General features: G+C 41.7%; 1 protein-coding gene across 1 annotated transcript; it reads right to left on the bottom strand.

Moving 5' to 3' along the window:
* Nucleotides 1–13,356: 13,356 nt before the first annotated feature.
* On the bottom strand, nucleotides 13,357–15,799 carry LOC311049610 (acidic mammalian chitinase-like; the record flags this gene model as incomplete). The annotated part of the gene is made up of 9 exons (XM_084063292.1): nucleotides 13,357–13,607; nucleotides 13,775–13,907; nucleotides 14,010–14,126; nucleotides 14,321–14,503; nucleotides 14,668–14,791; nucleotides 14,898–15,022; nucleotides 15,125–15,290; nucleotides 15,442–15,498; nucleotides 15,609–15,799. 9 exons carry the CDS (start codon nucleotides 15,797–15,799, stop codon nucleotides 13,357–13,359), a joined length of 1,347 nt encoding a protein of 448 aa, XP_083919418.1.
* Between the last annotated feature and the right edge of the window lie 464 nt (nucleotides 15,800–16,263).

Here is a 16,263-nt window from a genome sequence, read left to right on the forward strand (position 1 = left end):
GGACAGAAAGTTTACCCTCTGACATGGTGGTGTGTTGACAGAACTTATCCAGGAAGGTGCCAGAAAGTGTTTTAAGGTAACACAAAACAGTGATTTGTTGTGAATAAAGGTTCAGAAAAGCCCCCAAAAGTAAAGTATGAAAAGGTTGTTGATTGATTGAATACTTTCTTAGTCAAAAATGTAAACAGCACGAGGTACAGTCAGACATCAAGGCTAAAAAGACTTGTTTCCACTGTGGTCCTTTGTATTCAATTAATCAACATAGCATGAAAGTAACACAATACATGTCATCAACAAATGCAAAACACTATATGTACAAAGGAGAAAAACCTGTTGGTCAACAGTATCATGTATCATGGGTGTCTTTGTATTGTAGCGTATCCTGGTCTACACGATTATCTACACCACAAAAACACCCATGTACCTGTCAAACCACTTCCACAACCACACGCACGCACACACACACACACACACACACACACACACACACACACACACACACACACACACACACACACACACACACACACACACACATATGGATGGACACACACACACACACACACACACACACACACACACACACAAATCAATTAAAAACACACACATTTTCAGAGAGAGAAACGCACACTCCACATGCCCATTGAAGGCATCTTTTGCATGCCCCCACACACACACACACACACACACACACACACACACACACACACACACACACACACACACACACACACACACACACACACACACACACACACACATTTAGACATCTGGAACAGAGCACACATACCTCATGCACACAAACTTAGAAGACAGCGTGCACATGCATACACACTGGGTATAAGTACCAGCCCAAAATATCCGGACATTGCTTTTTGCTAGTGCTTTTTTGGGACTCTTTGTCTGGAGCTCTACCATGAAAAGTCTTATTGGTGTAACTATGTAATCCCCTTCTTTCCTTAATTAATTAACTAAGGAGAAGGAATGCCTGGACCCTCATTCCTTTATCAATAGTGGCAAAGTCCCACAGATGTGCACTTTACTACATCTATCATTAAATGTTTAGCTGAATTGAGTACAAGGACCCAATGGAAACAAACCATATAGGCTTTCTTGGGTTTTCTCATGGCAGACATTGTTTTGAACTGTACTTTACTTTCCTGTGCTTTTTTTTGCAAACTGCTCATAAAGTATTCAATCAAACAATCAATCAATCAGCCAATAGCCAATATTGCTGCAGATTCTGCATTATTTGTTCTGCAGATAAATACATCGATCCTAATAGGATGGGTAAATGCAGAAGACAAATACCACACATACGTACATGCAATTGTACTGTGGCAAAATACCCCAACAACTAAAGGGAGTTTAAGGGACACCATTTTTATAAAATGAAGGAGCTCACCGTGTCAAACATGTCTGAATTGACACGGATGCCTATCAAAGTTGGAGCTCGTTTGATAGAATTCAAGGCTGAGGGGCTGGCTTTTCAAAGGGCAGCGTTACTTGAGGAGAGGAGGAAATCAAGTTCTACCAGCTAAACTATTTTTTTTGTTTTTTTGTTTGGCAAGGTAGCTCCAATAGTTGTGGTTTCCTTGAAGGTGAACAGGCATTCTATGTTGATGACAAAGTCTAAAGTATGTCAACAATGGAGAAAAGACTTGATTTGATTTGTTAGACGTTATGATTAAAAGAAAAACACGTTGCATGCTTCTCACAGTAGCGTCAAGGATAAAAACACAACCTCCTTGGTTTTAGACAAACAAAACATGAGAAAGTCTGATGAGAAATTCTAAGGTACGGATTGGAAAAAAAACTAGAGAGTCAAAACAGCTATGATATGTACCTGTATGATGATTGATTAATGAAGGGCATGACAGGATTTTTATTGAATGCAGTGTCACACTGCAATAGTTTGTCTGTACTCGCAAATAAATGATGTGAGAGATCATCATGGTCACGCTACCACCAAGCAGGCTACCAGGGGTCACATAGTTAAACAAAACATCACGCAAATCGGTACAGTATCTCTATAGTCATGTGATCAAGTCGGATCTGTCCGATTTTTCATATTCCATCCTGATTGGCTAATATTAATATATCTAAAGTTTGCACGAGTGGCTCGTTTTGAAATATGCCTCAAATCATGAACGCAGCGTGTGATTGCCGTGAAACATGCACACACATTCCCACTAGGCCGAGGAAGAAATGCCACCCTTTTCACATTGGCCTGTTATAGCACCACCAGGAGGCTACAATAACCTACCTGACCTAGCGGAGACCTGTGCTCCGAGGAGCTTTTTTTTGTTTGTTTTGTTTTGTTTATTTAGTCACAGTTAACTGTTAACATGTTAAACTGTGCTGTATTTTGTCATTTCAGTAGAAAGAAGACATACTATTACCAGTGATGGAAACCACCATAGTCTTCTGGACACTACGGTGATGTATCTGACATCTAGTGCCAATCTGACCATTTTAGGATGGATGAACGACCGAACCTGACCAGGATGAATCAGAGAAAGGTCAGTGCCTTTCAGGAATAAGTATTCTTTTTTTTTAAATGTTTCTAGTGTTGCTGGTGCTGACGCTCAAACCATGAATATGAATATGTGTCTTACAAAGTGCAAGGTTGGAGTAAGCACCATGGAAACTTTCCTACCGCAGACGCACCCTGTAGGAAAGTGATACTTCTGATCAGAGCAACAGAGCAATCTCTCTTTTGTGTGTATCATATTATTAGCTACTAATCGTTGTTCAGGGTTAGCTGTGACCTTTTGTTTCTTTCTGATCTATACAGCAGACATTGTAAGAGCTGTAGCAGTGCATCTAACAAGTTACATTTTTGGGTGTCCATAACATGAGAGAAACAGTCTATTAGAAATAGTCTCTATTATGACTTCCCATCGTGTGAAGGATTTCAGCTGCTGTGAATTCCCACTTCTCTCGGCCTTGAAAAAGATAAGCTTGGTGGTGCCAGCTGTCTGCTACTGATTATTTTGTCTTCCTTCCTTCCTTTTTTTTTTGTACGCCGTGGCTCTGCAGGTGTCTATCCATCTATAAGAAGGTTATTATTATTATTATTATTATTATTATTATATTCTGCTTTAGTTTAATTATACTTTAATTCCATTATTGCTCTTTATACTGATGTTAACCGTGGCACGTTACAGTTTCCATTTTCATAAAGCACTTTCTAAACTCTATAAAAATATACAGTATTTATATTTGGTATGTCCCAGTGTCACATCAAGCTGCTGCAGCAAGGTTTGCACAAATGTGCCAAGACCTGTCAGCCATGGTGTCTAGCGACACTGCCTTCACAGCGTCATCACTGGCTGCTGTAGAAGCCTTTGAGAAAATCAATGACCATCCATCCAAAGTCTTTCCTGCCCTTGATTTTCTTGGACAGCATATAAACACCAGATCAGTATCCAGAAGATCAAGCAAGATGGGCGGAGCTGCTAGGCACTCTCATTTCACCATCCTTGCACAGCCAACAGCCATGTCACAACACAAGGTGCAGTCATGTGGAATGTGTGTCTTTGATGTATTGTATAAACATCTCACCCAGGATATATCAAGGCCTGAGCATAGTTACTGTCAACCAGTCAGCATAGACACCCTCCTTATGTGGAATGTACTGTAATCTACATGAGTGAAGATGGACGAGCATGTTTGAGTAATGGGTAATGAAATGTACCTTCATTGAGCCAGTGCCCTCTGACTCCATCTGGTGGTCTTGATAAGTTAACACACACACCATTTGGACTGTTTGCTGCAATAAGCAAGGTATCCTACTATAATCCTACTATAATTCTAGTAACCGTCTTGAGTAGGTGAGTAGGTGAAGCTACCCGGTTCTCCTCAGTGGCTGGACCAATTGCTCTGATTTTGCACACAGCCATTGACCATTACCATCTGAACTTAACTGTGAAGCCCGTTTTTCAATTTCATCAAATCTCAGCTTCTTATTAGCGCTTTTGTGTCAAAGAATGTCGCCATGGTTACGGGGCTGCCCAGCTATGGGACGAACTTCCTCCCGGGTTGCCAGATCATGTGCGCATATCCCCCCACGGATGCGTCGACCGGGTATGGTCTAGTAGATGTAATTATGTTAAGAGTTATGATGATACAAGAAGCAATTGTGTGAACATTTTATCTTTATTGGTCCAGTTATTTGTTTTTTCTTTTCTAAAATTTAGAGTAGCCAATTATTGTTTGTCGTTATGCCAATTGATTCCTCCCCACACACATTTCTGTGTTGTCACTGCTGTTGCATCCTGCTGACTCACCTGCCAGTGAGGAGCCCCCACTGGGAGGATGTAAAGCCTTCGTTCTACTCCTCCTTCGTTCTAGTACATGCAACAACCAATATCACCCTCCCCGCCCGGCTTCCCTCCACCACACACAGGCCAATTGTGTTCGCATAGACACGTACCATGGTGGATCGAACCCACAACCACCGTGGTGGTGGGCAGGGACTTTACCACTGCGCCACCCGAGCACCTTGGACCAGTTCATACCTTGTTGGGTGTCCATACCTTTGAAGTTGTATCTAATTTGTAACAGAAATGTTTTGTAAATGACCCCTTTCGGTAAGGTCAATGAATGAATAGGGTCGGTTTGGGTGTTTATTTGCTGTTAATGTGATGTTTTATTATGAAATGAAACGAGCAAAATACAAAATAGAGAATTAAATATTTTATTCAGTACCAGTCAATAGTCTAAGTTCTTTGACACTTTTTAAAGAATGTTCTGGCCAAACTGTTTTCTTACTAATAAGTTTAACTGTTATTGTAAGTTAAGATATATTCAGGTTTTAGTGGAATTTCATCACGTTTATTGTATACAGTATGAATATAGATTTTTGGCAAGATGCGTAGAACAGTGAGGTACTGTATACTGGAATGTCTGGCCATAAAAACTATTCAAATGTATTTATATTTTTTATTTATTTATCTTTGGTCTTTATTGATTGGCAATTCTGTCCACACCATCTTCATTCCTCCATATCGTAGGAACAGGAGTGTTTGAATTCTCTCATACATTATAAAATCACCTGTTGCACCATACTCTCAACACATGGGGTAGTGTGGCTATGGCAAGATTAATCAAAACTATACTCCCTAGTGGCTCAGTTTCTTCTCCCTTGCTGTACACCAGGTCCGTTATAACAGTGCTGCTGCTGTGGCATCTCACTGTTGATGTCTTCCCATGCACACATTGGTAAAAAATCTTTGGATCATTTGATCTCAGGTACAATCCATCACGTTTTCTTGAGCAGAAGCGTACATTGGGAAACACAACAGTGATGTTTTGCTGGCAGGTGCTTCCTGGTCTTGTCGTGGTGATGGGGCCTCTCTCGGTGGTCGGCTGCTCTTGTGTCGGACTTGTGACTTCAGAAGGGAAGGAGGAAGAGGTTGTGGGGTTAGTGGTTTGATGTGGTGATGGTGATGTTGATGTTGATGCATTCGAGTCTACAAAGGAAAGTAAGGGAAAAATACATCAATATGTGTTCCTCAACACTGGAGTCAGCAACGTGTGTGGCCAAATATAAACCATTAGTTTGCCTAATCTGATATAGCCTAATTTGTACTTTGTTGTATGACCACAACACTCCCAAAGAGCGACATGGTCATACGATGAAATATGAAAATGTGCTAATATATGCTGTTGTCTGTACTGTACTGTACTGTACTGTACTGTACTGTACTGTACTGTACGGTATATGACTCTGTGTAGGGCTGTAGGCCTTACCATTAATGAGAAGAGTTTTCAGGTGTGCTATCAGTGGGTATCTGCCCAGCTGACAGAACTGTCCAGAGAAGTCATCCATGTCCAGTGTCCATACAACGGCCCCTCCGAACGCCCTGCTCTTCAGATACTCCACCTGCATAAGGGAGAACAGAAAGAAGCTGGGTTGGATGTAGGAAATGTATCTGAAAATAATTTGAAACAGGAATTTAAATTGTATCTTGTCTGCATCCGCCAGCAGGGTCAGACCTTGGCTTCATAGCTTTCTTGGTTGTCAAAGCCCACCCATTCGTTCCCCTTGACAGCATATGGGACTCTCTGAGCATCAATCCAGTTGACAGAGGACCCTCTGATGAAAGAGCAGATCTAAAGAGGAAACAAGCATTTTAACTACACATACTCTATAGCATCCCTATTCTGGGCATGTCATAATAGGTGAAGATTCACACATTGCAGCGCGATGCTTTGTGAGCTTGTAGATTGGCTATTGTTGGCGAAGAGATTTGGTGTAGAGGGAAAAAAGGAGGGAGCCAAGTATAGACCCCCTGAGGGGACCCCAGGCAACGAAGTGTATGTTTGATTGGTTCAATCTATATGGGTTCAAGTCACACATGTTCAACTAACTTAAGGCCAGCTCTGGCGGGGAACTTCTGGGCCAGAGCCCTGGTATTTGTGGGCGGGATGTAACTTACGCTCAGAATATGAGCGGACACACCTCTTAGCGGTCTGACAGCTGTGCAACTCGTCTAAAAAGTCAGACGAGAGGCAAACAGCAGTACACAACAATGGCGGCCGAAATTTCTTAAGGGGAAATTGCTTCCCGTCGATCCTATTTAGATGCAACACCCACTGCATGTGGATCCTGCCCCCTTTTCTTCATTGGCTGTTGATTTGAATCAGAACTCAGTGGCCGTGGCCCTGTTGTCCAGGATCCAAGCCGAAGACTCCCAGACTAGCCCGCCACAGACAGACCTGCGGCCCACAACAACTTGAACTTTATACAGTAGATAATATTATCATATATTATTATAAGTCATAATACCTACGGTAATATGATTATATTATGATATACTATGAGACAAACGTGTGTGTGTGTGTGTGTGTGTGTGTGTGTGTGTGTGTGTGTGTGTGTGTGTGTGTGTGTGTGTGTGTGTGTGTGTGTGTGTGTGTGTGTGTGTGTGTGTGTGTGTGTGTGTGTCTGTGTGTGTGTGTGTGAGTGTGTGTGTGAGTGTGCGTGCGTGCGTGCGTGCGTGCGTGCGTGCGTGCGTGTAGTCGCATGAGCACACACATGGGTGGGTGAGGGCACTAGTTCCCAGATTGCCGTACCTCGTAGTAGGACCAGACACCCATCTGCTGGGTATACGGGCCAGGTAAACCAGGGCCACTGATTGGGGCACCCAGGCCACTCTCTGCTGTGGACAAGGTAAAGGCTCGTCCATGTGTGGGGAAGCCCATTAACAGCTTCCCTGCAGGGGCTCCTCGGTCCAGCCAGTACTGCATGACATAATCCTGAGAGGACCAAAGAGGATGGACTGTTGCGCTATAGCCAATGTATTGCTTTAATTGACAAACTTTGTTGCCGAGATGTTTGATGGTATATGGCAAAATATAGACCTGGTTCAGATTCAGTCAGTTGTATGATTGAGGGCTCATCATACAGTATGCAGGTCTCCTACCATAGGTATAGTTAAGCATTGTGATATATTGCGTATTTCTTACTATGTTGGTATCATTTTCAGTAGCATCTGTTCCGTGGTACAAGGTGCTGTGGTGGACTGTCACATTGTTTTGACGAACATGAAGATCACATGTTTTAACGCTGATGAAGTCCAGGTACCTACACAGACACACATGTGCACGCACGTGTGCGCGTACACACACACACACACACACACACACACACACACACACACACACACACACACACACACACACACACACACACACACACACAGGTGTCATTAAAGCTACGTGATCAATCAATGGCAAATTCCTTAACTTATAAGAAAGGACTCCTGCACAGTCTTCTTCACTTGCAATTAAAATATAGTTATTGGGAACATGTTATATAAGGTGGTGACAGCATTGCAAGCCTTACTTTGACATCTCAGCGACTTCATATCCCTTCTCAATGGCATCTATCTCTGCTGTGACTGCTGCAGATAAAATGAGCGGTTGGCTCCCTCTGGCCTTTCGTTCAGCTTCATATGCCTCTGAAAGCTCCTAGAAAAGAAACCGTTGTGTTTTTTTGTTTTGGCTGTAAGGAAGTTAACCTGAGGTGAAGACGCGTGATGTGAAATAGGAGGCAATGGCCCTCTAAAGCTTTTAAGCGATTCCATTTCCTTGGTTGCCCCAGGAAACGATCCAGAGTAAATTATGTTCAAGGGCAACATCTGTTATTGTTTGATGATGCGCTGTGTCCCCATTCCACCTGAAATAGGAAGCCTAGCTTTGAACTTCAATCTTTTTGACTATTATCAACTTGAATGATACTGTAGGATGAAAGAAGGGGTAAGTGTTTAACATGTTGAAATGGAGAATAGTGTCATGTGACACTGATTTTCTTTCAGTACAAAGGAGGGTGTGTCTCCACATGTCTCCCTCCAGGTACCAGCCATAATATGCCAATAATTACCAGAGATATTAATTGAACTATCTTTTAGATGAGTGTTAATTGTCTTCGCCAGGCTGTGAGGCGAAAACTATGTTTTCCAAAAAACCTGGGTGCCACAAATAAGTTGAACTGTAGAAGATAGAAATGATATTCCCCCGCACCTTCCTCGCCTCCTGCCGGCTGCAATCGGTTGGCAACCCAGCTTGGCAAAGACCCACGATCAGAGCAGTGCACTTTTCTAATTTAAATCTGGACAAATTTTAAGTTGGAAAAATTGATAAATTATAAGTTAAGACTTTACTTTGTATTATCTTTTTTGTTAACATATAATGGATTTGACCTCTACAAACCCAACGTTTCAGCCAAAGCCTTTATCAAGGTAGCTGGTGTGGATTAGCGGCCGAATAGCCAATCCAAATCCAATATTTTTTTATATCAATAAAACATTTCTCAGTGTGCACCTTAAGCCTACCAAATAGCTTACCGCTTATCTCCAGAGCATCTTCTTCCACTAAGATGAGCCTATAAGGACCTACTGGTAGTCTGATATGTTTAGCCCATTGACTACGCCGAGGCCTCACACGGTATACTTGACGTTACTGACGACCACTTTCCGAAGCATGTTTGTTTGATTGTCTCAAGAAAGCCGGCCATTATATTTGATTAATTTCAGTATGGCGTCTTGCAGCGGCCTCCCGGTGGCACAGGACCACTGTAGTGGTATGGTTTGAATCCTTTACGGTGCATCTGGCTGGGCCAGGGGCTCCACCTCAATTGCCCAATGCCCATGTGTGTGGGGGCCTGGGCGGAATCCAGGTGGGGGTAGGGGGCAATCTCTGGGAACTAGGAAGGATAGCGTGTTCCTCAACAGAGCATTATGCCTTCCTGGTGAGACTCCACACTGTCAGGTGAAAGCGAATCCATGTGTAACGAAGGAGACACATGGTTGTCTACACAATATATCCTCCCACAGTCCCTGTCACTCACACACTTTTGTCTCATAATATATAAGGGTAAATTGGGAATTGGCGTAACAACTACATTTGGAGAACATTTTAAATAAATAAATCAACTTTCAGAGACACTTGCTTGATATATTATAGGTCCTACAGCCTTCTCAATTGGTGGGCCTTATCAGTGGGCAGCGGAGGTGCAGCCCAAATAGTTTAAACTATGATTGACTGCAGATTGCAGAGCATAATCATTCGATTGTTGATAGAAAGATTATTTGAGAGAAAGATTTGAGAGAATGTATAGGTTATGTATAGGCAAAATACAGACACTTGAGTCACTGTACCTTGCAGAGAAGTGTGAACTTTTGCTTGTCCTCTGGGGAATGTCCAGGGTACTCCCAGTCCAGATCTAGACCATCAAAGTCATGAGCTCTCAAAAATTTGATGGTGGACTGGATGAATGTCTGACGGTTTGCTGCTTTGGACATCATTGTGGAGAAGCTGGCATGACATAGATAAAGGATAAAACAAGTCATATTACAGTCAGAAGATCACAGCACAAAACATCTAATTGAATACGGTACAACAAACTTAGTTTTACTGCCACTCTTCTACCCAAGAGACAACAAATTATACATTACTAGATGGCTTTCAGAAAGAGTTAGCAAGAGAGATTCACTCACTGGGATCCTCCATCTCTCTCTTCTCTGACAGACAGTAAAGTCTTTAGCCTTGAGTTTCTACATTGGTTGGTGATGCAGAGGGGGGGGGGGGAGAAAAAGAGAGAGAGAGAGAGAGAGAGAGAGAGAGAGAGAGAGAGAGAGAGAGACAGACAGAGAAATGGATATTAAATAGTATTTGGAATTTTACAGTGTTTTTCACAGGTGTACAACATTTAGAGAGAAGTGTCTTTTTGGTTGTATTCTTAATTTCTTACCTCTCCTTGAGCTTATTAAATGATTTGTAGAGAGTGTTCTCATTCCAGGCAGATTCAGTGATCTCACTAGCATAATTGATGATAGCAAAGGCATAAACCATGTGGGTACACAGAAAAGGATCGACATTCTCTGGTAGGAATTTCCCTATGCCAGTTCTATACTGAGACCAGTTGGTGAAGTAACAAACAAGTTTGGTGGTGGTTGCTGGGATGAGAAACAGAATAGAACTATTAGTTTTGTAATGAAGTGTGTGTAAAAACAACAAAACAGATGAAAATTGTATATTTAACTTAAAGATGACATGTACGGACGAGGGCTTGGCTATTACAGTCCGGATAGGATACATAGATTTTTAACAGTATTACATTTTTGCCATTTGTGTTTGACAAAAGGTATTTGATACTCACCGATCTGAATGAAAAGTTGCAGACCTACTGTAAGAAGACACAATGCAGATATCAATTCAACAGTGCTGTATTCAAAATTACATAAATAATTGATTTAATTTTAAGATGCAACCTCTCTATAAGACAGGGCACTCACGGACACAAGATAGCAACAGAGAAATTAAATGCTTACCAATTATGCAAGCTATTCCTGCATTCATGTTAGCAGCCCTTGCTTATTCCACAGTTTGAGCTCTGGAGAAAGGGTAAGTCCCATCATGGAGCACCTCACACAGACTGCAGACAGAACAACAACAATATGTATTCATACTCTAACGTCACACAAGCCACCTCTCCGATTACTCTCAGTCACGTGGTACAGCATTGCAATGGTCACAGCATTAACATTAAAATAGATGTTCCCTGAGAGACATAATTATACGTACATTATGATGTATTGGACTTGGGCTGGGCCCATGGGTAGAGTTATTATAGCATCTGTCTTTTGTTATCTAACTTATGTAAAAGTAATATGACCTATTAATCACCTTAAAGTCATATTTGTGATGGAGTATATTATGTACTGGTGATATATTTTGTGTGCACTACAGAGTGAAAAACATACAGCAAAAATACTGGTGTATTTCTTTCCTCATTAAAAAAATTAAAAGTTAAATCTCACATTAATAGGTTCATGTGAGATCCATTCCTAACAACCCATCCAGTATGTATAAAACAAATCTCATTGAATACTGATTTTATACGCCACTATCTAATAGAAAAGTAATGCACTTACAATTTTAATGAGGTGCTGGTTACTGGAAGACTTGAGAGTAGGGGAAATTGTTGCACATGTTGGCTCCATATGCATTTCTCTATCCTTTGGATGACGTTTTGGCCCTCAGGCCTTCTTTAAGATCAACAATAATATAGCACACAGGTTATGTAGGCCGCACCTGACACCCAGCAGTAAAATCCATAATGTTATTTTAACTCCTAAGGGTGTACATATGGAACCAAATGCACCCTTACAGATGGCCTACTGCACACTCTTGGCGTTACATTTACCCTGAGGATTTTACTGTGTAGAAACGTGATGGTGATCAGACAATCACGTTCCACCATTAGGGTGAGAAAAACAATCAAGAGGCCTTCAGTGAATCAAAGCTCTTAACGAAATGGAATACGGTAATCAAATCACTTGAAAGAAAGTAACAAGAACCATTATGTTGCATACCACAGACTACAATTTTACTGTAAATTGCTTTGGCCAAGCATAGGCCTATTTAAAATGGTTAAAAACATTTATTTTTGAATATTTCTAATAGATGAAAATAAAGTAAATAAATAGAGTTACATTACAAGAAACACTTCAAGTCATAATCTAATTTATATTCAATCCATGAGGTTACAGGGTTCTCAGAAACATCCCAGTTACCTCCTCTTGGGGGCAGTGATTCCTTCTCAATACCACTAAATTGTGTCTTAGAAAGGAAACAGGATGACTAAAGTCAACAAAATGTGCTGTTACTGGATAATTTATGTTTTTTCTTCTAATAGTGCTTCTATGTTCAGCAATAAAAGCTTTCAGTGATCTACTCGCCTTTCCGACATATGATTTACAAGAAGAAGGGCACGTGCTAAGATAAATGACCAATTTAATGTGACACACAAAAAAAGCTCCTTTCATGTGGATCTCTTTACCTGTGTGAGGATGCTTAAAAAATCCCATATTATACACCACCACCTTGACAAAAAGCAGTGGATATGGGATATTGTTATTTATTATATTGGTGTCAGAGTGTTCCCAGAGTGACCCAATTTCATGCTTTTTCCCCACCTAGAGCGCTGGTGACATTGTAGCCTTACAAGAAACCCAAAGCCTTTACCTGTACATTTTAATATCCAATGGTGTAATGATATGTGGCTGGTGACATAGTGGTTCACAGACGCAGACAAGTGACACAAAGGAGATGTCACACTAAACTCTGTTGGATGTACCTCTAGGGTAGTGTTGAACAACTTTTGGCAAAAACATGGTAGATGTTGGTGGAGGATGCCTGGGAAAACAATTGTTGCTGTGTATAATTTGATAGCCTTCAATCTCAAGACATTCTGTTGGTAAGACTTTGCTGATGTTGTTAAAACAAGTTTCTTGACCATCCAACAGAAATGTCAAAAGACACTTCAAATAGCCTATGATGATGTCATGAAGGGGTCATCTAATATCTGACAGCCAGAAGAATGTCATTTTGAGAGGATTTGTCTGAAATCCAACAGTCCCCTCTAGCCTGAGTAATTCTCACACCCTCTGCTCTGTGGTGATGATGATATACCCCCCCTGGGTACTGTCACCCTCAGCCATGAGCTGAGGTTGTAAGGTCTGTGTTAAGAGAATCAGCTGAGTGCTAAACTTTGACCTGTATTATGACGTCCAGTACAATGAGTCTCACTGAAGCCACTTAAGTTTCGGGTAACAAGTTCATGGGCATAATATGTTCTATTATATGTATATTTTGCGGGGTTAAAGGACTGCAATGACAATCACATTTTGCCGGAAAAATACTTATTTATTTGTTGGTAATTTAATAGCCTCAGACACAAACAACTAAGAATGAGAATACAAAATCTCAAAATTGTCTTTGTCAGATGAGAATGAAGCAAAAAAAAAAAAATCATTACGGTATTGTCAAATATTCTAGTAGGTATATTCAGGGCCAGACGCAGCACTGGCAGCTCTGATCGTAGATGGTGCCAGGGCCACAGCGCCTAGTGTGGGTGACGCCACCTGCACACAGGTAGAAGCTGTTGTTGTCATCTGGGTTAGCGTAGTGGCCATCTGGTTTGCCGTTGCAGAAGCCGGATCCTGGGGCATGCGTGGTGGCGGAGGTAGTTGTTGGCCGATTGGTGGTTGTGCTAGCACCGGGTTTTGGTGTAGTGGTGGGGGGCAGGGGGGGCAGCTCTAAATGGGCAGAAGAGAATGGAACGTGTGGAAAATGAGTTTAACAGAAATGAACTGTGGCTGTGGTGGGTGTGAAGCAATAGCAACAAAGTTAGTAATGTGACCAGAATGATGACCACAAATTTGAACTAGAATCTGGAATGAGGAAAAGCCCCACAAACATTTACCAATATCAAGAAGTTTGCGGAGATGTGACAGTAGAGGGTGGTTGCCTTGTCCACAGAATCGTCCAGCAAAGTCGTCCAGATCTAGTGCCCACACAAAGGCACCACCAAATTTATTCTCCTTCAGGTAGCGGACCTGTGGGGTGGAAGGACAAAGGTGAAAGAACGATTCACTGAACTATGCTCTAACAAATGCACCATGGATGTGTGGAATATATGGTGATAATATGCCTCCTACCTTGATATCATAGCTCTCCTGTGTATCAAAGCCAACCCATTCATTGTTCTTGGCGGCATATGGAACTTTCTGGTCCTCAATCCACTGCACCGTGGTGCCTTTTAAAAAGCCACAGATCTAAACCACAAAAAAAAATATTTGGGCATATACTGTAGAATACCTGACAGTCATGTTACACATTGTAATGTCACCAGAGAAAGGATTGCTTTAAAAAGGGGGTTGTGCCCCTTACAAAGCCACATATCTGAGAAGCGCAATAAAGCAGCTAAATCCATTCACTTGTGCTAGACAAGACATTAGATTCACATCACCTCATAGTAGGACCAGAAGCCAGCTTCCCGTGTGTATGGTCCAGCTGATGCAGCACCGCTAGCCGGGGCTCCAACACCGGTGTTTGATGATGTCAGACGGAAGGTGCGGCCATAAGCGGCGAAACCCATCCTCAGCTTCTCTACTGGGGTTCCCTGGTCTCTCCAGTACTTCATAGCATAATCCTAAAAGACGTATGAAGGTAAACAATATAAGTCGTCATGGATGAGTGCAAAAAAACAACATACTTGGCACCTACAGTATAACACAGTAGAACATGTGCCATTCACCATCACTTCAGCTCATGCCTCTTGCTCTATAGGTTAAATATACCCGCATGTCTCCTTACAGTGTTGAAGAAGATGAGGTCACCCGAGTCCTCAGAGCCAACGAACAGTGGACTATTGTGTCCAGTGAATGTCTCCCAAGTTCCATGGAAGTCATAGGTCATCACATTAATAAAGTCCAGATACCTGGAAACACATAAACACACAAAGGCTTAGCCACCGTAAGAATGATTTGCTGTGGTAATTTAGAATTCCTGCTTTTTTAAATAAGAGCTGTTGATGTTATACTGACTTTGCAATCTCAGCGATCTCATATGCAGCATCAATGGTTCCCTTTCCTGCAGCCACAGCAGCAGTCAGCATGAGCTGGCTGTTTCCTGTCGCTGCTGCCTCAGCCTCATAGGCAGCAACTGCCTCCTATAAATTTAAACCACAGTTGGTAAGTTTATTAGATCTAGCACATTGCATGAATATTGTGATGTTTAGTGAAGCAATGGACTTAAAGAGCAAATGCCTTACCTGGCAGAGCAGAGTGAACCTCTGCTTGTCCTCAGGTGGACTTCCACGAGCTCCAGGATACTCCCAGTCCAGATCCAGACCATCAAAGCCATAAGTCCTCAGGAATTTGATGCTCGACTGGATGAACTTCTGACGGTTGGCAGCATTGGACACCGTTTTGGAAAACCTAGTGAGAAGAAAGTTGTTCAGTAATGTTCACAAAAACCTGAAAAATTGCTTGATAGCCTTACAATATCAGTAAAACTTGTGATTCAACTAAGATATGCAGAGCATATTATAGTCATATAACTTGGGGTGTGAGGAAAAGGAATGCTCACTGGGTTGAACCAAAGTTCCATCCTCCAACAGCCAGTAGAGTCTTCAGATGAGGATTCCTAAAGACAGGATAGAAAGTTATGCAAAACTAGCAAACATTAGTCGACCTGTGCATTCCCAAGGAAAATTGATAAGTAGGTGCTTTGCAAATCTGTCCTAGATAACATACTTGGTCTTCAGGTCATTGAATTGCTTGTAGAGAACATCGTCATTCCATTCATAGGTGATCAGTTCATTGTTGCTGTTGATCATTGCGAAGGCATAGATCAGGGTTGTGCACAGGAAGGGGTCCACATTTTGAGGCATATACTTCCCTTCATTAGGTCTGTATTGGGACCAGTTGGTGAAGTAGCATATCATCTCGTGGTTGGCAGTTGCTGTATTGAGAGAAAGCAGACGTGTCACATATCTTATTTTCTGTGCTCTGTCTAAAGGCAGGATATGTATGTTAAGTTAAACCTGTATTACCAAACGTAGGCCAACAAAAATGCATGTTGAAGCAAATATATTTAGTGACAGGTATGATTATTTGAAGCAATTAGCTACATAGTAAGCCTACTGATGTCATACTGACATCACTTACCTATGTGGCATAACACCAGGCACAAGCCTAAGGAAAGAAACAGACACCTGGGGTTAATAACTGATGGTTACACCCATTCTACACACAATACATTTATTCTGATTTACGGAAGTTTTATGGCAACCATTTTACCTGCCAGAATGGTGAGCCTGGTCATCTTGATATTAAAGCTCTCAAGCCTTCACTCTGAACCTTTGTTCTGATAAAGATTAAAGTGATATTGTAAACATGGTAGAAAATA

Source organism: Gymnoscopelus microlampas (genome assembly GCF_963454915.1).
Source record: "Gymnoscopelus microlampas genome assembly, chromosome: 7".
Taxonomy (NCBI): domain Eukaryota; kingdom Metazoa; phylum Chordata; class Actinopteri; order Myctophiformes; family Myctophidae; genus Gymnoscopelus; species Gymnoscopelus microlampas.